Genomic DNA, 22,139 nt, shown 5'->3' with positions numbered 1-22,139 from the left:
GAGAGAGGAGAGAGAGGTGAGAGGAGGAGAGAGAGGAGGTGAGAGGAGAGAGGAGGAGGTGAGAGGAGGAGGAGAGAGGAGGGAGAGAAGAGGAGGAGAGAGGAGGTGAGAGGAGGAGAGAGAGGAGGGAGAGGAGAGAGGAGGAGGTGAGAGAAGAGGAAGAGAGAGGAGAGGAGGAGAGGAGGAGATGAGAGAGGAGAGAGAAGAGGAGGAGAGAGGAGGTGAGAGAGGAGGAGAGAGGAGATGAGAGAAGAGGAGGTGAGAGGAGGTGAGAGGAGGAGAGAGGAGGTGAGAGGAGAGGAGGTGAGAGGAGGAGAGAGGAGAGAATTTAAATAATAAAAAGTTAGAAAATGTTTAATTTGTGTAATAATAATAATAATAATAATAATAATAATCTCTGATTTCTGTGTTTATTAAAAAGCCATTTTGATAAATAAATATTTGTATTACATGGCTTAGTTGAATACTCGATTCTGATTGGTTAATTCAGAACACGTTGTTAATCCAGTAGTACAGACCGCTGTCAAGGACTTATTGACCGTTGCTAAGGACGCTCACATCTGCAGAAAGAAGTCCGGTCGATTGAACTGATCAAACGGTCTGCTTGTCTCCAGCTTCCCGTCTGAGAGCAACGTGGACGATTCCGCAGTGAAGACAAGAACAAGACGAGAACAAGACGAGAGGGACAGACAACAGCGGGGAAGTAAGAGAGGCAAAAAGACGGACCACGTGATGGGCGATGAGCCATTTAAAGACTGGCTGATTGAAAAAAACAACCAACAGAGGTTGACAGCAACGGGGCAAAACCCCCTTTTTACGCGGCGGCCTTTTTACGCGGCGGCCTTTTTACGCGGCGGCCAGAGACCCAGGTCGTCGCTCGCATCTCTGCTTGTCTAGCTGACATCTCTCAGTGGATGTCTGCTCATCATCTCAAGCTCAACCTTGACAAAACTGAACTGCTTTTCCTTCCGGGAAAAGATTGTCCCTCTCTTGACCTGACTATCAACATCGGCCCCTCTGTTGTTTCCTCGACTCAGACTGCAAGGACTCTGGGTGAGACCCTAGATAACAACCTGTCCTTCACTGCAAGCATCGCTGCTACAACCCGCTGCTGCAGATACACGCTTCCCAGCATCAGGAGGATGCATCCCCAGCTGACCCAGAAAGCCACGCAGGTTCTGGTCCAGGCTCTCGTCATCTCACACCTAGACTACTGCAGCTCCCTCCTGGCTGGTCTGCCTGCATGTGCCATCCGACCTCTGCAGCTCATCCAGAATGCAGCGGCTCGTCTGGTCTTCAACCTTCCTGAATGTTCCCACACCACGCCGCTCCTCCGCTCCCTCCACTGGCTTCCGGTAACTGCTAGAATCCACTTCAAGACACTGGTGCTTGCGTACCGTGCTGCGAATCAGAGGTGGGAGTAAGTCCTACATGTGCAAGTCATGAGCAAGTCTCAAGTCTTGAACTACAAGTATCAAGCAAGTCCCAAGTCACTGTGGTGAGAGTCAAGCAACTCAAGTGGGATAGTGGTGGTCTAATGGATGGTGAGGTGGGTTGAAGATCGGAAGGTTGTGAGTTCAAATCCCGCCAGAAACACCACTACTAGTGTGCCCTTGAGCAAGGCACTTAGCCCTTAGTTACTCCAGGGAGAATGTCCCTGTAATTGGTAATTGTATCGCTTTGGATAAAAGCGTCAGCTAAATGAAATGTATAAAGTCAAGTCATACAACATTCTGATGAAAAAGCCCATTTACCACATTTAAATCAGATAAAAGACAGCGGTTATGAAAATGGATTCAACCCACACTATGATCTTCATTACATACACAGTTCATCATTTGAAATCTAATTTAGACCGATGACAATCATATTAGATTCATATCAACCCCAGAACTGCAGACAATAACTAGGACTCAAAAAGCCTGTTCAAAAAGGCAGAATTCCAGGTAAGAAAATCATATATGGCATTTTCTATTAAACTTATTTAATTTAAATTTCTGTTAACACTAGAACCGCCAACAGCGTCAGCGCCTACATATATATCATTTTCAAATCATTTAATTTGTACCTCTTCATAATTTCCTTATAAACTAATTAGGACGATTTAAAACTCACTTAATTGGGTTAATTTAGAAATGGCTTCAGTTTATCATCATAACCGATCAAAAAGTTCAGATTCATTTTACAATGCCGCTGCCATGTTTTTCAAGTCATCTATCTCAAGCTGAAGTCAAGTCTCAAGTCATGAATACCAAGTCAAGTCTTTTATCAATGTTAGTCAAGCAAGTCTCAAGTAAAAAAATATGCGACTCGAGTCAAGTCATGTGACTCGAGTCCCCACCTTCCTACATCCAGGACATGGTTAAACCGTACACCCCAGCACGTGGGTTTGCTGTCCTGGCTCCAAGATGGTGGAACGAGCTCCCATTGACATCAGGACAGCAGAAAGCTCACACACCTTCCAGACTGAAAACTCATCTCTTTCGACTCCACCTCGAGGATAGAACTACTAACAAAGCACTTATATACTAACAAAGGACTGGCTTCTCTAAAGCCAGTTGAGTAGCACTTGAAATGTTTTGGTTCTATGAAACCTGATGTACTTTGTGAAGCTGACCGTTGAGCGGCCCGACCAAGCAAGGAGGCAGAACGTCCAAATACAACCCGGTGTGGGCATTTGTTCATCACTGGCACCTGATTCACAGCCTCAGCTGCTGTCCACCTGAACACTGTCAGCAGCCACAAGGATCTCACACACCACATTACAAACAGGAAACAGAGCCTAAACACACCCGGACCAATCAAACCAACAAGACACAGGTGAGGGGGAGGAGACACACAGGGCACCAGGTGAACACAATCAGGAGCAATAGACAAACGGGTTTGGGGAACACCCCCAAACTAAACCACATGTGCAAAATTACAAGGCCCGAAGCCGTCAGTCCACAGAGACCAAGTTACCTTCGTCTCATACTTATATGATTCTGTTTTCTTCAAGTTTGTATCTTCTAGGTCTAATGCACTTATTGTAAGTCGCTTTGGATAAAAGCGTCAGCTAACTGCAATGTAATGTAATACTCGATTCTGATTGGTCAATTCAGAACACGTGACACGTTGTTAATCCAGTACAGACAGACCGCTGTCAAGGACTTATTGACCGTTGTTAAGGACACTCACATCTGCATAAACAAGTCCGGTCGATTGTACTGTATACAGTTTGGCCGAAAAGCAAACTGAAGTAACGGGGCAGAAACCCTCCTTGTTACGCAGCGGTCCAGACATAGACATTAAACGGCAAAACATATTCAGTGACCAGTTACTTTGGCATCAGGGCAGGGACATCTAGAGACTTTTCATGAATTGTGCTCCTTTTTAAAGCAAGCAACAATGTTTTCAAATCTGTATTCAAAAAGCTCCTCAAAAACCGCTGCTACGTAGTTCAAACGGTAACAACTTACTATTTTTCTTAGCGGATGCACGTCAATTTAAATCAATACCAGCCAACTATTTTTTAAATCAATAAAAACAATTTCTAAATCTATAAAAGCATTACAATTAATATTGGAAGTCATAACGTTACTTTGTTGAGAATTGTGGCCGTGTGATAAGCGGGATAATGTAATAAGCGGGATAATGTAATAAGCGGGATCAAGTAATAAGCGGGATAATGTAATAAGCGGGATAATGTAATAGCGGGATAAAGTAATAAGCAGGGGATAATGTAATAAGCGGTATAAAGTAATAAGCGGGATAATGTAATAAGTAATAAGCGGGATAATGTAATAAGCGGGATAATGTAATAAGCGGGATCAAGTAATAAGCGGGACTAATAGTAATAAGCGGGATAATGTAATAAGCGGATCAAGTAATAAGCGGGATAATGTAATAAGCGGGATAATGTAATAAGCGGGATAAAGTAATAAGCGGGATAAAGTAATATGCGGGATAATGTAATAAGCGGGATAAAGTAATAAGCGGGATAAAGTAATAAGCGGGATAATGTAATAAGCGGGATAATGTAATAAGCGGGATAAAGTATAAGCGGGATAATGTAATAAGCGGGATAAAGTAATAAGCGGGATAATGTATAAGCGGGATAAAGTAATAAGCGGGATAAAGTAATAAGGCTGGATAATGAATAAGCGGGATAATGTAATAAGCGGGATAATGTGCAGCAACTTGTTCCTTATGGGGAAAAGAACACCGACAGGCCGATCTAGATCCCTCAGCTTCGCGTCGGGCTCCTGATCCGCCTGTCAGTGTTCTTTTACCCATAAGGACCCGCCTCGCTGCACATTATCCCTTACTGATCATCTTAATAATACATATCATAAACATGCCCAAGTAGTGAATAATGTTTTGGATGATATTTATTTAGTGTTTAGTTTAAAACCATTTCATGCCACAGATACAATGATAATATAATTGTATATTGAAATATCCTTAATATATTAGGTTGTCTAAAAGCTGAATCCTCTTCAGGGTCAGGTTACAGCAGAAACTCTTACTTTGTGTCGAGGGTCCAGGTTCATTCCTGAAGTCTTCAAACCATTCTTTAGACCGGTCACTCTTCAGAGACAGACAGCCGGGAGACCGTGTCCTCTTCCTCATCCTTTGAAGCACTCATCTTCTCCAGTCTGAAACACACACACACACACACACACCACACACACACACACACACACACACCACACACACACACACACACACACACACACACACACACACACACAACACACACCACACACACACACCACACACACACCACACACACACACACACACACACACCACACACACACCACACACACACCACACACACACACACACACACACACACACACACACACACACACACACACACACACACACACACCACACACACACACACACACACACACACACACGATTTAATTCAATTTCCTGCCTTTCTACAAACAAATTAGGGACTATGGTGTTAAAAAATCCAAGAAAATGTGTAGTGTTATATGATGAGTGTGCAAACTGATCTCGTCTGCTATCCATGTGAACCTGTTTTATTTTTGGGTGGACCTCCCGTCGTCTAGGGGGGTCCGGGGGCATGCAGATACAATGATCATATACAGTGGGGCAACAAGTATTTAGTCAGCCACCAATTGTGCAAGTTCTCCCACTTCAGAAGATGAGAGAGGCCTGTAAGTTTCATCCTAGGTACACTTCAACTCTGAGAGACAGGGGGGGGGGGAAGAATCCAAGGAAATCACATTGTAGGATTTTAATGAATTTATTTGCAAATGATGGTGGAAAATAAGTATTTGGTCAATAACAAAAGTTCATCTCAATACTTAGTTATATACCCTTTGTTGGCAATGACAGAGGTCAAAGGTGTTCTGTAGTCTCCACGAGGTGTTCACTGTAGCTGGTACGTTGGCCCGTTCCTCCATGCAGACCTCCTCTAGAGCAGTGATGCTTTGGGGCTGTCGCTGGGCAACACGGACTTTCAACTCCCTCCAAAGATGTTCTATGGGGTTGAGATCTGGAGACTGGCTAGGCCACTCCAGGACCTTGAAATGCTTCTTACGAAGCCACTCCTTCGTTGCCCGGGCGGTGTGTTTGGGATCATTGTCATGCTGAAAGACCCAGCCACGTTTCATCTTCAATGCCCTTGCTGATGGAAGGAGGTTGTCACTCAAAATCTCACGATACATGGCCCCATTCATCCCTTTCCTTCACACGGATCAGTCGTCCCTGGTCCCTTTGCAGGAAGCCCCAAAGCATGATGGTCCCACCCCCATGTTTCACAGCAGGTGTTCTTTGGACTCAGCATTCTTTCTCCTCCAAACACGTCTAGCTGAGTTTTTACCAAACAGTTCTATTTTGGTTTCATCTGACCAGATGACATTCTCCCAATCCTCTTCTGGATCCTCTAATGCTCTCTAGCAGACTTCAGACGGGCCTGGACATGTCCTGGCTTCAGCAGGGGGACACGTCTGGCACTGCAGGGTTTGAGTCCCTGGCGGCGTAGTGTGTTACTGATGGTAGCCTTTGTTACTCTGGTCCCAGCTCTCTGCAGGTCATGGACTCGGTCCCCCCGTGTGGTTCTGGATCTTTGCTCACCGGTCTTGTGATCACGTTGACCCCACGGGGTGAGGGTGAGGTCTTGCGTGGAGCCCCAGATCGAGGGAGATTATCAGGGGTCTTGTATGTCTTCCATTTTCTAATAATTGCTCCCAGTTGATTTCTTCTCACCGAGCTGCTTACCTGTTGCAGATGCAGTCTTCCCAGCCTGGTGCAGGTCTACATTGTGTTTCTGGAGTCCTTTGACAGCTCTCTTTTTCTTGGCCATAGTGGAGTTTGGAGTGTGAATGTTTGAGGTCGTGGACAGGTGTCTTTTATACTGATAACGAGTTCAACAGGTGCCATGAATACAGTTAACGAGTGGAGGACAGAGGAGGCTCTGAGAGAAGAAGGTACAGGTCTGTGAGAGCCAGACATCTTGTTTGTTTGGAGGAGACCAAATACTTATTTTACCAATTCATTCATTACAAATCCTACAAAGTGACTTCCTGGATTCTTTCCCCCGCCTGTCTCATAGTTGAAGTGTACCTGGAGGAACATTACAGGCCTCATCTTTTTAAGTGGGAGAACTTGCACAATTGGTGGCTGACTAAATACTTTTTTGCCCCACTGTAATTGTATATTGAAATATCCTTAAATCAGGTTGTCTAAAAGCTGAATCCTCTTCAGGTCAGTTTACAGCAGAAACTCTTACTTTGTGTCGAGGGTCCGTTTCATTCCTGAAGTATACAGCTCCGGCTAGAATGGTCACTCTTCAGAGACAGACAGCTGAAGACTGAAGATGTTTCCTCTTACCTCATCCTTTAAATCACTCATCTTCTCCAGTCTGAAAGGACCACACACACACCACACACACACGATTTAATTCCATTTTCCTGCCTTTCTACAAACAAATAGGGACTATGGTGTTAAAAAATCCAAGAAAACTGTGTAGTGTCTATGATGAGTGTGCAAACTGATCTAGTCTGCTATCCATGTAAACCCAGTTTTTTTGTGGGTGGACCTCCCGTCGTCTAGAGGGGGTCCGGGGGCATGCAGGATACAATGATCATATACAGTGGGGCAAACAAGTATTAGTCAGCCACCAACTGTGCAAGTTCTCCCACTTAAAAGATGAGAGGCCTGTCATGTTCATCCTGGTTCACTTCACTCTGAGACAGGACGGGGGAAGAATCCAGGAAATCACATTGTAGGATTTTTAAAGAATTTATTTGCAAATGATGGAGGAAAATAAGTATTTGGTCAATAACAAAAGTTCATCTCAATACTTAGTTATATACCCTTTGTTGGCAATGACAGAGGTCAAACGTTTTCTGTAAGTCTTCACGAGGTGTTCACTGTTGCTGGTACGTTGGCCCGTTCCTCCATGCAGATCTCCTCTAGAGCAGTGATGCTTTGGGGCTGTCGCTGGGCAAACACGGACTTTCAACTCCCTCCAAAGATTTTCTATGGGGTTTGAGATCTGGAGACTGGCTAGGCCACTCCAGGACCTTGAAATGCTTCTTACGAAGCCACTCCTTCGTTGCCCCGGGCGGTTGTGTTTGGGATCATGTCATGCTGAAAGACCCAGCCACGTTTCATCTTCAATGCCCTTGCTGATGGAAGGAGGTTGTCACTCAAAATCTCACGATACATGGCCCCATTCATCCTTTCCTTCACACGGATCAGTCGTCCTGGTCCCTTTGCAGGAAGCCCCAAGCATGATGGTCCCACCCCCATGTTTCACAGCAGGTGTTCTTTGGAGGCAACTCAGCATTCTTTCTCCTCCAAACACGTCTAGTTGAGTTTTTACCAAAAAGTTCTATTTTGGTTCATCTGACCAGATGACATTCTCCCAATCCTCTTCTGGATCCTCTGATGCTCTCTAGCAGACTCAGACGGGCCTGGACGTGTCCTGGCTTAAGCAGGGGGACACGTCTGGCACTGCAGGGTTTGAGTCCCTGGCGGCGTAGTGTGTTACTGATGGTAGCCTTTGTTACTTTGGTCCCAGCTCTCTGCAGGTCATGGACTCGGTCCCCCCGTGTGGTTCTGGATCTTTGCTCACCGGTCTTGTGATCACGTTGACCCCACGGGGTGAGGTCTTGCGTGGAGCCCCAGATGGAGGGAGATTATCAGTGGTCTTGTATGTCTTCCATTTTCTAATAATTGCTCCCAGTTGATTTCTTCTCACCGAGCTGCTTACCTGTTGCAGATGCAGTCTTCCCAGCCTGGTGCAGGTCTACATTGTGTTTCTGGAGTCCTTTGACAGCTCTCTTTTCTTGGCCATAGTGGAGTTTGGAGTGTGAATGTTTGAGGTCGTGGACAGGTGTCTTTTATACTGATAACGAGTTCAAACAGGTGCCATGAATACAGTTAACGAGTGGAGGACAGAGGAGGCTCTGAGAGAAGAAGGTACAGGTCTGTGAGAGCCAGACATCTGTTTCTTTGGAGGAGACCAAATACTTATTTTACCAATTCATTCATTACAAATCCTACAAAGTGACTTCCTGGATTCTTCCCCCATCCTGTCTCTCATCGTTGAAGTGAACCAGGATGAACATTACAGGCCTCATCTTCTTAAGTGGGAGAACTTGCACAATTGGTGGCTGACTAAATACTTTTTTGCCCCACTGTAATTGTATATTGAAATATCCTTAAATCAGGTTGTCTAAAAGCTGAATCCTCTTCAGGTCAGTTACAGCAGAAACTCTTACTTTGTGTCCGAGGGTCCAGGTTCATTCCTGAAGTATACAGCTTCCGGCATAGAATGGTCACTCTTCAGAGACAGACAGCTGAAGACTGAAGATGTTTCCTCTTCCTCATCCTTTAAATCACTCATCTTCTCCAGTCTGAAAGACACACCACACACACACACACGATTTAATTCCATTTCCTGCCTTTCTACAAACAAATTAGGGACTATGGTGTTAAAAAAATCCAAGAAAATGTGTAGTGTATATGATGAGTGTGCAAACTGATCTAGTCTGTGCTATGCATGTAAACCCGTTTTATTTGTGGGTGGACCTCCCGTCGTCTAGGGGGGTCCGGGGGCATGCAGATACAATGATCATATACAGTGGGGCAAACAAGTATTTAGTCAGCCACCAACTGTGCAAGTTCTCCCACTTATAAAGATGAGAGGCCTGTAAGTTTCATCCTAGGTACACTTCAACTCTGAGAGACAGAACGGGGAAAGAATCCAGGAAATCACATTGTAGGATTTTTTAAAGAATTTATTTGCAAATGATGGAGGAAAATAAGTATTTGGTCAATAACAAAAGTTCATCTCAATACTTAGTTATATACCCTTTGTTGGCAACGACAGAGGTCAAACGTGTTCTGTAGTCTCCACAAGGTGTTCACTGTTGCTGGTACGTTGGCCGTTCCTCCATGCAGATCCTCCTCTAGAGCAGTGATGCTTTGGGGCTGTCGCTGGGCAACACGGACTTTCAACTCCCTCCAAAGATTTTCTATGGGGTTGAGATCTGGAGACTGGCTAGGCCACTCCAGGACCTTGAAATGCTTCTTACGAAGCCACTCCTTCGTTGCCCGGGCGGTGTGTGTTGGGATCATTGTCATGCTGAAAGACCCAGCCACGTTTCATCTTCAGTGCCCTTGCTGATGGAAGAAGGTTGTCACTCAAAATCTCACGATACATGGCCCCATTCATTCTTTCCTCTCCACGGATCAGTCGTCCTGGTCCCTTTGCAGGAAGCCCCCACAGCCTGATGGTCCCAGCCCCATGTTTCACAGCAGGTGTTCTTTGGAGGCAACTCAGCATTCTTTCTCCTCCAAACACGGTCTAGTTGAGTTTTTACCAAAAGTTCTATTTTGGTTTCATCTGACCAGATGACATTCTCCCAATCCTCTTCTGGATCCTCTGATGCTCTCTAGCAGACTTCAGACGGGCCTGGACGTGTCTGGCTTAAGCAGGGGGACACGTCTGGCACTGCAGGGTTTGAGTCCCTGGCGGCGTAGTGTGTTACTGATGGTAGCCTTTGTTACTTTGGTCCCAGCTCTCTGCAGGTCATGGACTCGGTCCCCCCGTGTGGTTCTGGATCTTTGCTCACCGGTCTTGTGATCACGTTGACCCCACGGGGGGAGGTCTCGCGTGGAGCCCCAGATGGAGGGAGATTATCAGTGGTCTTGTATGTCTCCATTTTCTAATACTTGCTCCCACAGTTGATTTCTTCACACCAAGCTGCTTACCTGTTGCAGATGCAGTCTTCCCAGCCTGGTGCAGGTCTACATGTTGTTTCTGGTGCCCTTTGACAGCTCTTTGGTTCTTGGCCATAGTGGAGTTTGGAGTGTGACTGTTTGAGGTCGTGGACAGGTGTCTTTTATACTGATAACGAGTTCAAACAGGTGCCATGAATACAGTTAACGAGTGGAGGACAGAGGAGGCTCTGAGAGAAGAAGGTACAGGGCTGTGAGAGCCAGACATCTTGTTTGTTTGGAGGAGACCAAATACTTATTTTACCAATTCATTCATTACAAATCCTACAAAGTGACTTCCTGGATTCTTTCCCCCATCCTGTCTCATAGTTGAAGTGTACCTGGAGGAACATTACAGGCCTCATCTTTTTAAGTGGGAGAACTTGCACAATTGGTGGCTGACTAAATACTTTTTTGCCCCACTGTAATTGTATATTGAAATATCCTTAAATCAGGTTGTCTAAAAGCTGAATCCTCTTCAGGTCAGTTTACAGCAGAAACTCTTACTTTGTGTCCGAGGGTCCAGGTTCATTCCTGAAGTATACAGCTTCCGGCATAGAATGGTCACTCTTCAGAGACAGACAGCTGAAGACTGAAGATGTTTCCTCTTCCTCATCCTTTAAATCACTCATCTTCTCCAGTCTGAAAGACACACACACACACACACACACACACGATTTAATTCCATTTCCTGCCTTTCTACAAACAAATTAGGGACTATGGTGTTAAAAAATCCAAGAAAAATGTGTAGTGTATATGATGAGTGTGCAAACTGATCTAGTCTGCTATCCATGTAAACCTGTTTTATTTGTGGGTGGACCTCCCGTCGTCTAGGGGGGGTCCGGGGGCATGCAGATACAATGATCATATACAGTGGGGCAAACAAGTATTTAGTCAGCCACCAACTGTGCAAGTTCTCCCACTTATAAAGATGAGAGGCCTGTAAGTTTCATCCTAGGTACACTTCAACTCTGAGAGACAGAACGGGGGAAGAATCCAGGAAATCACATTGTAGGATTTTTAAAGAATTTATTTGCAAATGATGGAGGAAATAAGTATTTGGTCAATAACAAAAGTTCACCTCAATACTTAGTTATATACCCTTTGTTGGCAATGACAGAGGTCAAACGTTTTCTGTAAGTCTCCACAAGGTGTTCACTGTTGCTGGTACGTTGGCCCGTTCCTCCATGCAGACCTCCTCTAGAGCAGTGATGCTTTGGGGCTGTCGCTGGGCAACACGGACTTTCAACTCCCTCCAAAGATTTTCTATGGGGTTGAGATCTGGAGACTGGCTAGGCCACTCCAGGACCTTGAAATGCTTCTTACGAAGCCACTCCTTCGTTGCCCGGGCGGTGTGTTTGGGATCATTGTCATGCTGAAAGACCCAGCCACGTTTCATCTTCAGTGCCCTTGCTGATGGAAGGAGGTTGTCACTCAAAATCTCACGATACATGGCCCCATTCATTCTTTCCTTCACACGGATCAGTCGTCCTGGTCCCTTTGCAGGAAGCCCCAAAGCCTGATGGTCCCAGCCCCATGTTTCACAGCAGGTGGTCTTTGGAGGCAACTCAGCATGCTTTCTCCTCCAAACACGTCTAGTTGAGTTTTACCAAAAAGGTCTATTTTGGTTTCATCTGACCAGATGACATTCTCCCAATCCTCTTCTGGATCCTCTGATGCTCTCTAGCAGACTTCAGACGGGCCTGGACATGTCCTGGCTTCAGCAGGGGACACGTCTGGCACTGCAGGGTTTGAGTCCCTGGCGGCGTAGTGTGTTACTGATGGTAGCCTTTGTTACTTTGGTCCCAGCTCTCTGCAGGTCATGGACTCGGTCCCCCCGTGTGGTTCTGGATCTTTGCTCACCGGTCTTGTGATCACTTTGACCCCACGGGGTGAGGTCTTACGTGGAGCCCCAGATGGAGGGAGATTATCAGTGGTCTTGTATGTCTTCCATTTTCTAATACTTGCTCCCACAGTTGATTTCTTCACACCAAGCTGCTTACCTGTTGCAGATGCAGTCTTCCAGCCTGGTGCAGGTCTACATGTTGTTTCTGGTGCCCTTTGACAGCTCTTTGGTCTTGGCCATAGTGGAGTTTGGAGTGTGACTGTTTGAGGTCGTGGACAGGTGTCTTTTATACTGATAACGAGTTCAAACAGGTGCCATGAATACAGTTAACGAGTGGAGGACAGAGGAGGCTCTGAGAGAAGAAGGTACAGGTCTGTGAGAGCCAGACATCTTGTTTGTTTGGAGGAGACCAAATACTTATTTTACCAATTCATTCATTACAAATCCTACAAAGTGACTTCCTGGATTCTTTCCCCCCCCTGTCTCATAGTTGAAGTGTACCTGGAGGAACATTACAGGCCTCATCTTTTTAAGTGGGAGAACTTGCACAATTGGTGGCTGACTAAATACTTTTTTGCCCCACTGTAATTGTATATTGAAATATCCTTAAATCAGGTTGTCTAAAAGCTGAATCCTCTTCAGGTCAGTTTACAGCAGAAACTCTTACTTTGTGTCCGAGGGTCCAGGTTCATTCCTGAAGTATACAGCTTCCGGCATAGAATGGTCACTCTTCAGAGACAGACAGCTGAAGACTGAAGATGTTTCCTCTTCCTCATCCTTTAAATCACTCATCTTCTCCAGTCTGAAAGACACACACACACACACACACACACACGATTTAATTCAATTTCCTGCCTTTCTACAAACAAATTAGGGACTATGGTGTTAAAAAAAATCCAAGAAAATGTGTAGTGTATATGATGAGTGTGCAAACTGATCTAGTCTGCTATCCATGTAAACCTGTTTTATTTGTGGGTGGACCTCCCGTCGTCTAGGGGGGTCCGGGGGCATGCAGATACAATGATCATATACAGTGGGGCAAACAAGTATTTAGTCAGCCACCAACTGTGCAAGTTCTCCCACTTAAAAAGACGAGAGGCCTGTAAGTTTCATCCTAGGTACACTTCAACTATGAGAGACAGCATGGGGGAAGAATCCAGGAAATCACATGGTAGGATTTTTAAAGAATTTATTTGCAAATGATGGAGGAAAATAAGTATTTGGTCAATAACAAAAGTTCACCTCAATACTTAGTTATATACCCTTTGTTGGCAATGACAGAGGTCAAAGGTGTTCTGTAAGTCTTCACAAGGTGTTCACACACTGTTGCTGGTACGTTGGCCCGTTCCTCCATGCAGACCTCCTCTAGAGCAGTGATGCTTTGGGGCTGTCGCTGGGCAACACGGACTTTCAACTCCCTCCAAAGATTTTCTATGGGGTTGAGATCTGGAGACTGGCTAGGCCACTCCAGGACCTTGAAATGCTTCTTACGAAGCCACTCCTTCGTTGCCCGGGCGGTGTGTTTGGGATCATTGTCATGCTGAAAGACCCAGCCACGTTTCATCTTCAGTGCCCTTGCTGATGGAAGGAGGTTGTCACTCAAAATCTCACGATACATGGCCCCATTCATCCTTTCCTTCACACGGATCAGTCGTCCTGGTCCCTTTGCAGGAAGCCCCACAGCCTGATGGTCCCAGCCCCATGTTTCACAGCAGGTGTTCTTTGGAGGCAACTCAGCATTCTTTCTCCTCCAAACACGTCTAGTTGAGTTTTTACCAAAAAGTTCTATTTTCGTTTCATCTGACCAGATGACATTCTCCCAATCCTCTTCTGGATCCTCTGATGCTCTCTAGCAGACTTCAGACGGGCCTGGACGTGTCCTGGCTTAAGCAGGGGGACACGTCTGGCACTGCAGGGTTTGAGTCCCTGGCGGCGTAGTGTGTTACTGATGGTAGCCTTTGTTACTTTGGTCCCAGCTCTCTGCAGGTCATGGACTCGGTCCCCCCGTGTGGTTCTGGATCTTTGCTCACCGGTCTTGTGATCACGTTGACCCCACGGGGTGAGATCTTGCGTGGAGCCCCAGATCGAGGGAGATTATCAGTGGTCTTGTATGTCTTCCATTTTCTAATAATTGCTCCCACAGTTGATTTCTTCACACCAAGCTGCTTACCTGTTGCAGATGCAGTCTTCCCAGCCTGGTGCAGGTCTACATGTTGTTTCTGGTGTCCTTTGACAGCTCTTTGGTCTTGGCCATAGTGGAGTTTGGAGTGTGACTGTTTGAGGTCGTGGACAGGTGTCTTTTATACTGAAAACGAGTTCAAACAGGTGCCATGAATACAGTTAACGAGTGGAGGACAGAGGAGGCTCTGAGAGAAGAAGGTACAGGTCTGTGAGAGCCAGACATCTTGTTTGTTTGGAGGAGACCGAATACTTACTTTACCAATTCATTCATTACAAATCCTACAAAGTGACTTCCTGGATTCTTTCCCCCCCCTGTCTCATAGTTGAAGTGTACCTGGAGGAACATTACAGGCCTCATCTTTTTAAGTGGGAGAACTTGCACAATTGGTGGCTGACTAAATACTTTTTTGCCCCACTGTAATTGTATATTGAAATATCCTTAAATCAGGTTGTCTAAAGCTGAATCCTCTTCAGGTCAGTTTACAGCAGAAACTCTTACTTTGTGTCCGAGGGTCCAGGTTCATTCCTGAAGTATACAGCTTCCGGCATAGAATGGTCACTCTTCAGAGACAGACAGCTGAAGACTGAAGATGTTTCCTCTTCCTCATCCTTTAAATCACTCATCTTCTCCAGTCTGAAAGACACACACACACACACACACACACACACACACACACACACACACACACACACACACACACACACACACACACACACACACACACACACACACACACACACACACACACACACACACACACACACACACACACACACACACACACACACACACACACACACACACACACACACACACACACACACACACACACACACACACACACACACACACACACACACACATACGTTATCAGTCTGACAGAGTAAGTAATGTGTAAAAGCAGACCCTGGTGTTAGCACTCACCCCGTTCTCCTCCAGCTGTAAAATGGCGTCTATCAGTCTGACATCAAACTTGGACTTTAACACCTTCAGCTGTCTGTAGCTCCTCCCCTTTGTTTCATTCCAGCCTCACTCACACCCAGGGACTCTGTTCAGTGAGAGCGACATGGAGCTCAAAACAAGCTCAACAAAGTTATTGAAATAAATGTATTAAAACCACAGAGTGAAAATAACCCAGGAAACATCCTCACTGAAGTGTGTAAGTACTCTCGTGTTAACTGAGCATTCAATTGTTCCCTATTATATATATATATATTTGTTTCTGGATTATTAAGCCTGCTGCATGTATTGCATATATTACTGTATTCTCCCAGAATATGGACTTTTTTGTTATTTGCACCAAAACAATTTTTTTTTATTGATTTCTAATGATTTCAAAGTTCTAGCCCATTGAACAAATAAAACATCAAATACAAAGTGAATGAGTACTTCTACTTTAACACAAGTACACAATCTGAGTACTTCTACTTTAACACAAGTACAAGATCTGAGTACTTCTACTTTAACACAAGTACAATATCTAAGTACTTCTACTTTAACACAAGTACCAGATCTGAGTACTTCTGCTGTTACTCAAGTACAAGATCTGAGTACTTCTACTTTAACACAAGTACCAGATCTGAGTACTTCTGCTGTTACTCAAGTACAAGATCTGAGTACTTCTACTTTAACACAAGTACCAGATCTGAGTACTTCTGCTGTTACTCAAGTACAAGATCTGAGTACTTCTACTTTTACTCAAGTACAAGATCTGAGTACTTCTACTTTAACACAAGTACCAGATCTGAGTACTTCTGCTGTTACTCAAGTACAATATCTAAGTACTTCTACTTTAACACAAGTACCAGATCTGAGTACTTCTGCTGTTACTCAAGTACAAGATCTGAGTACTTCTACTTTTACTCAAGTACCAGATCTGAGTACTTCTGCTGTTACTCAAGTACAAGATCTGAGTACTTCTACTTTTACTCAAGTACAAGATCTGAGTACTTCTACTTTTACTCAAGTACAAGATCTGAGTACTTCTACTTTAACACAAGTACCAGATCTGAGTACTTCTACTTTTACTCAAGTACCAGATCTGAGTACTTCTGCTGTTACTCAAGTACAAGATCTGAGTACTTCTACTTTTACTCAAGTACCAGATCTGAGTACTTCTACTTTTACTCAAGTACAAGATCTGAGTACTTCTACTTTAACACAAGTACCAGATCTGAGTACTTCTACTTTTACTCAAGTACCAGATCTGAGTACTTCTGCTGTTACTCAAGTACAAGATCTGAGTACTTCTACTTTTACTCAAGTACAAGATCTGAGTACTTCTACTTTTACTCAAGTACAAGATCTGAGTACTTCTACTTTAACACAAGTACCAGATCTGAGTACTTCTGCTGTTACTCAAGTACAATATCTAAGTACTTCTACTTTAACACAAGTACCAGATCTGAGTACTTCTGCTGTTACTCAAGTACAAGATCAGAGTACTTCTACTTTTACTCAAGTACAAGATCTGAGTACTTCTTCCACCTCTGTTCGTCGCTCAGGTGGAGATCACAGAAAAGACTTGAGGAGAAAACTGAGCTTGGACTACCATCTAGTGGACAAACAGAAAACTACATCCACACTCTTAGAGCACAACAGCACACACACTCACACACACACACATTATAATAACACGCTTTTTTCAATCCAAACCATCACAGTAATAAACTGGTTAAACACATCACATCAGTCAGACTTCAGACAGGCCTCCATTAGACACGTTCTGTAACTCTGATGGATCAGCAAACAGGAAGTAAACCGAGTTTGCAGAAGTCTCATTGGACTCTAGGACGCTGGTTTTTAACAAAGAAGTGATGTCACCAGTCCGACAGAGTAAGTAATGTGTAAAAGCAGACCCTGGTGTTAGCACTCACCCCGTTCTCCTCGGCTCCGTCCAGCTGTAAAATGGCGCCTGGCAGTCTGACAAGTCCGTCTTATTATTTTCACTTTCAACTTCCCTCCCTGTCTGTAGCTCCCCTTTGTTTCATACCAGCCGAACCAGCTGAACCAGTTCACACCCAGGGACCTTCCCAGCTGAACCAGTTCACACCCAGGGACCTTCCCAGCTGAACCAGTTCACACCCAGGGACCTTCCCAGCTGAACCAGTTCACACCCAGGGACCTTGCATATATTACTGTATTCTCCCAGAATATGGACTTTTTTGTTATTTGCACCACATTTTTATTTTTTATTTCAAAGTTCTAGCCCACCATTGAACAAATAAAACATCAAATACAAAGTGAACCATGGATGCCTGAGCTGGACCGATGTCATCCTCACCATTTTGTTTATCTCCTGCACACGATGAACTCATACTCTACGTCAGGGATGGGCAACTTTGATGCACTGGCCACCAGGGGCCGCAGATTCACTTGGAACACACACACACACACACACACACACACACACACACACACACACACACACACACACACACACACACACACACACACACACACACACACACACACACACACACACACACAAAATGTCCATGTGTTGTATGTAATTATTAACAAATATACTAAGTCTGACATCTTCATTGACATTTTACAATCAAAGGGAACATCCTCTAATAAGCCACTAAACAAATATCAGTTCACAGACATTTCATTTCATTTTTACAAGTGGAATGTTTGTATTGAACAGGTTATTAAGGAATACAACTATTTTAAACTATTGGAAAGCTCGGGAAATGTGTGTGTATTGAGATGAACCATCAGATGACACACACATGAAGTCATGAACACTAACCCAGACATTAGTTGTCTAACTTGAACCTAAAACACTTGTAGCCTTTCTCTGCTTTCCCCTTACTCCACACTGAGGGGAGTGTCCACACAGACACCCGTCAGCCGCACTCTGCTGTTCCTCAGCGCCGCCCCCCCCCCCTCCCGCTGACATTATGAATGAAAAGCGTAGTAATCATAGATAACACGGCAGTTTGTTTTCATCTGATTTCAAATAAACAAAGTCTTGGTTTTTAGAATATTAAACTTGTTTCGCCAAATTCAGATGATAAAAACAATTTGTAAGCTTAAAGGCATGATTACAAGCGGCAACTTGACGTCTCAGCAGGCGGAACAGCAGCCGGTGTTTCTTGTGAGGGTTGCCCCGGGAAACAAACACAATACACACAAATTATTTCGCGGTATTTGAAATCATCTACGCAGCTCGCGACGTAACTAGGAGTCTAGTGGACGGTATCAGTACTACAAGTAAAAAGAAAAAACAATTAATTTTAATTATTAATTGCGTTGTTTATAAATTAATCTGAGGGCCGCAAAAAGAGGAGGTGGGGGCCGCATGCGGCCCGCGGGCCGCCATTTGCCAATCCCTGCTCCACGTATATGTGTTCATTTCACCGTAAATTGAGTTTGTCCTTAGCAGTCTCTTCCTCCACCGTCACTACATATATATACTTTACCTTTAGTCTGTGTTTCCAGTTCTTCATCATTAGTTTGAGCTAAGAAGTACAAGATCTGAGTACTTCTACTTTTACTCAAGAACAAGATCTGAGTACTTCTACTTTTACTCAAGAACAAGATCTGAGTACTTCTACTTTTACTCAAGAACAAGATCTGAGTACTTCTACTTTTACTAAAGAACAAGATCTGAGTACTTCTACTTTTACTCAAGAACAAGATCTGAGTACTTCTACTTTTACTCAAGAACAAGATCTGAGTACTTCTACTTTTACTCAAGAACAAGATCTGAGTACTTCTACTGTTACTCAAGTACAAGATCTGAGTACTTCTACTTTTACTCAAGTACAAGATCTGAGTACTTCTACTTTTACTCAAGTACAAGATCTGAGTACTTCTTCCACCTCTGTTCGTCGCTCAGGTGGAGATCACAGAAAAGACTTGAGGAGAAAACTGAGCTTGGACTACCATCTAGTGGACAAACAGAAAACTACACCCACACACTTTGAGCACAACACACACACACACACACACACACACACACACAATCTTTTTGTACATAGTAATGTGGATAATAATTGGAGCAACTGTCACTAAACCCAATTTCAAATGGAAAAGTAACTAGTGTCAAATGAACACGTAAATATAAATACCCAAGCGAAGTACAAGTACCTCAAAGTAATACTGAAGGACAGTACTTGATGGACTCCAACTCTGCTTCACCGCTTGTTGTTCAGTGTTGAAGACAATATATCTGTCCCCGAGTATTATTCACAGCGTCACGCAGCCTCCCTCCGGGCAGCCTTTGTTTCTATTGTATTTGCACGATGTGATCCGTCTGATGTCCTGTGTGGTGCTCTGTGGGCGGAGCCTGTGACCTCAGATGGTCGTCGTCGTGTCTCAACTGGAGCTAAATGACCATAACGCCTTGAATCTTGTCCCCCTGCTGGATTCTTTGAGGCGAGCACGGCGTTACGATGTCGTACTTTTACTAAGTCCTCGAACAGGGCGGAGGCGTTTGAAGTTATTTATTATTACATCGAGGACTCCCCCCCCGAACAACGCTTATCAAACATGTAGAACGAATAAATGAAGAAAGAACATTTAAAAAAAAAGGGGATATTTTTTATTAAATTAATGAAAAACATTTAATTACATTTTCATTTTTCCTTATAAGAAAAAATTGTAGGAAGACGTTGGCGACTGCACCTCCTCCTCCTCCTCCTCCTCACCCAGCTTCCTCTCTGATTCTCCTCATCACCTCCTCAGGACTGAGGGAGGAGTCGACTCTGATCACTTTGTCTCTGGACCTGGAGCCCTGCAGGAGGAGGAGAGAGGAGGTGAGAGGAGGAGAGAGAGGAGGTGAGAGGAGAGAGGAGGAGGTGAGAGGAGGAGGAGAGAGGAGGTGAGAGAAGAGGAGGAGAGAGGAGGTGAGAGGAGGAGAGAGAGGAGGTGAGAGGAGAGAGGAGGAGGTGAGAGAAGAGGACGAGAGAGGAGGAGGTGAGAGGAGGAGAGAGAAGAGGACAGAGGAGGAGGTGAGAGGAGGAGGAGAGAGGAGATGAGAGAAGAGGAGGTGAGAGGAGGTGAGAGGAGGAGAGAGGAGGTGAGAGAAGAGGAGGTGAGAGGAGGAGAGAGGAGAGAATTTAAATAATAAAAAGTTAGAAAATGTTTAATTTGTGTAATAATAATAATAATAATAATAATAATAATCTCTGATTTCTGTGTTTATTAAAAAGCCATTTTGATAAATAAATATTTGTATTACATGGCTTAGTTGAATACTCGATTCTGATTGGTCGACTCAGAACACATGACACGTTGTTAATCCAGTAGTACAGACCGCTGTCAAGGACTTATTGACCGTTGCTAAGGACGCTCACATCTGCAGAAAGAAGTCCGGTCGATTGAACTGATCAAACGGTCTGCTTGTCTCCAGCTTCCCGTCTGAGAGCAACGTGGACGATTCCGCAGTGAAGACAAGAACAAGACGAGAACAAGACGAGAGGGACAAGACAACAGCGGGGAAGTAAGAGAGGCAAAAAGACGGACCACGTGATGGGCGATGAGCCATTTAAAGACTGGCTGATTGAAAAAACAACCAACAGAGGTTGACAGCAACGGGGCAGAAACCCCCCTTTTTACGCGGCGGCCTTTTTACGCGGCGGCCCTTTTTACGCGGCGGCCTTTTACGCGGCGGCCCTTTTTACGCGGCGGTCCAGACATACACATCAAACGGCGGCACATATTCAGTGTGCAGTTCCTCTGGCATCAGGGCAGGGGTATCTAGATACTCTCCAAGGTCTGACCTCATGAAGTGTGCTACTTTTAAAGCAAGCAGCGATGTTTTCAAATCTGTAGTTCAAACGGTAACAACGGACTACTTTTCTTAGCGGATGCACGTCAATTTAAATCAATAAAAGCTTTTCAATTAATGTTGGGATCATGTCGTTACGTTGTTGAGAATGTGGCCGTGTGATCAGCGGGATAATGTGCAGCGACTGGGTCATTATGGGGAGAAGGACACCTTCATGCTGATCAAGATCCCTCCTTCATCTTCTACCAAGAAGAAGGACCCGAGATATTCGCGGACTCTCCAGTACTTCCTGTTTCCTCTCAGATGCTGTTAGTGAGTAATGACGTGTTGAGAAGCGTTCCTGAACCTTGTCCAGAGAAATGTGGCTTTTCTTCAGGTCCAGAACCTCGGCCAGGTATCTGATGAGCTCCGTGTTCGCTTCTCCGTCTGTAGGAGGCGCTGCGATGGAGACGCCCACCGCCTCCGCAGAGATATCTGCAAGAGAAGAAGAGACGTGGGCATCCTTTACTCAGGTAGAAGTACACACACATCCTTTACACACATCCTTTACTCAGGCAGAAGTACACACATCCTTTACTCAGGCAGAAGTACACACATCCTTTACTTGAGTAGAAGTACACACATCCTTTACTCGAGTAGAAGTACACACATCCTTTACTCGAGTAGAAGTACACACATCCTTTACTCGAGTAGAAGTACACACATCCTTTACTCGAGTAGAAGTACACACATCCTTTACTCGAGTAGAAGTACACACATCCTTTACTCAAGAAGTAGGAGGTTCCCCTCCTCGGTCCTCGGCTCCCCTCCTCTCTCCTCGGCTCCCCTCCTCGGTCCTCGGCTCCCCTCCTCTCTCCTCGGCTCCCCTCCTCGGTCCTCGGCTCCCCTCCTCTCTCCTCGGCTCCCCTCCTCGGTCCTCGGCTCCCCACCTCTCTCCTCGGCTCCCCTCCTCGGTCCTCGGCTCCCCACCTCTCTCCTCGGCTCCTCTCCTCTCTCCTCGGTTCCCCTCCTCTCTCCTCGGCTCCTCTCCTCTCTCCTCGGTTCCCCTCCTCTCTCCTCGGCTCCTCTCCTCTCTCCTCGGTTCCCCTCCTCTCTCCTCGGCTCCCCTCCTCGGTCCTC

At 45.0% G+C, this 22,139-nt stretch overlaps 2 protein-coding genes across 2 annotated transcripts; both read right to left on the bottom strand.

The window, feature by feature from the left end:
• Positions 1-6,803: 6,803 nt before the first annotated feature.
• LOC117443871 (uncharacterized) lies at positions 6,804-17,360 on the bottom strand. Its single transcript, XM_034079680.2, has 7 exons — positions 17,155-17,360; positions 15,203-15,326; positions 14,777-14,911; positions 12,764-12,898; positions 10,758-10,892; positions 8,750-8,884; positions 6,804-6,882 (listed from the first exon to the last, which is right to left on the bottom strand). The coding sequence occupies exons 3-7, from the start codon at positions 14,899-14,901 to the stop codon at positions 6,804-6,806; spliced, it is 609 nt and encodes a 202-aa protein (XP_033935571.1). The 5' UTR covers positions 14,902-14,911; positions 15,203-15,326; positions 17,155-17,360.
• A 2,449-nt stretch (positions 17,361-19,809) lies between these two features.
• On the bottom strand, positions 19,810-22,135 carry LOC117443874 (UPF0235 protein C15orf40 homolog; the record flags this gene model as incomplete). Its single annotated transcript, XM_034079685.2, has 3 exons — positions 19,810-20,024; positions 21,367-21,494; positions 21,778-22,135. Coding segments are annotated over 3 exons (576 nt in total), but the record flags the coding sequence as incomplete, so codon positions are not given.
• Positions 22,136-22,139: the final 4 nt, after the last annotated feature.

Source organism: Pseudochaenichthys georgianus, unplaced genomic scaffold, assembly GCF_902827115.2.
Source record: "Pseudochaenichthys georgianus unplaced genomic scaffold, fPseGeo1.2 scaffold_692_arrow_ctg1, whole genome shotgun sequence".
NCBI lineage: Eukaryota > Metazoa > Chordata > Actinopteri > Perciformes > Channichthyidae > Pseudochaenichthys > Pseudochaenichthys georgianus.
This window is presented reverse-complemented; position numbering and strand designations above follow the sequence as displayed.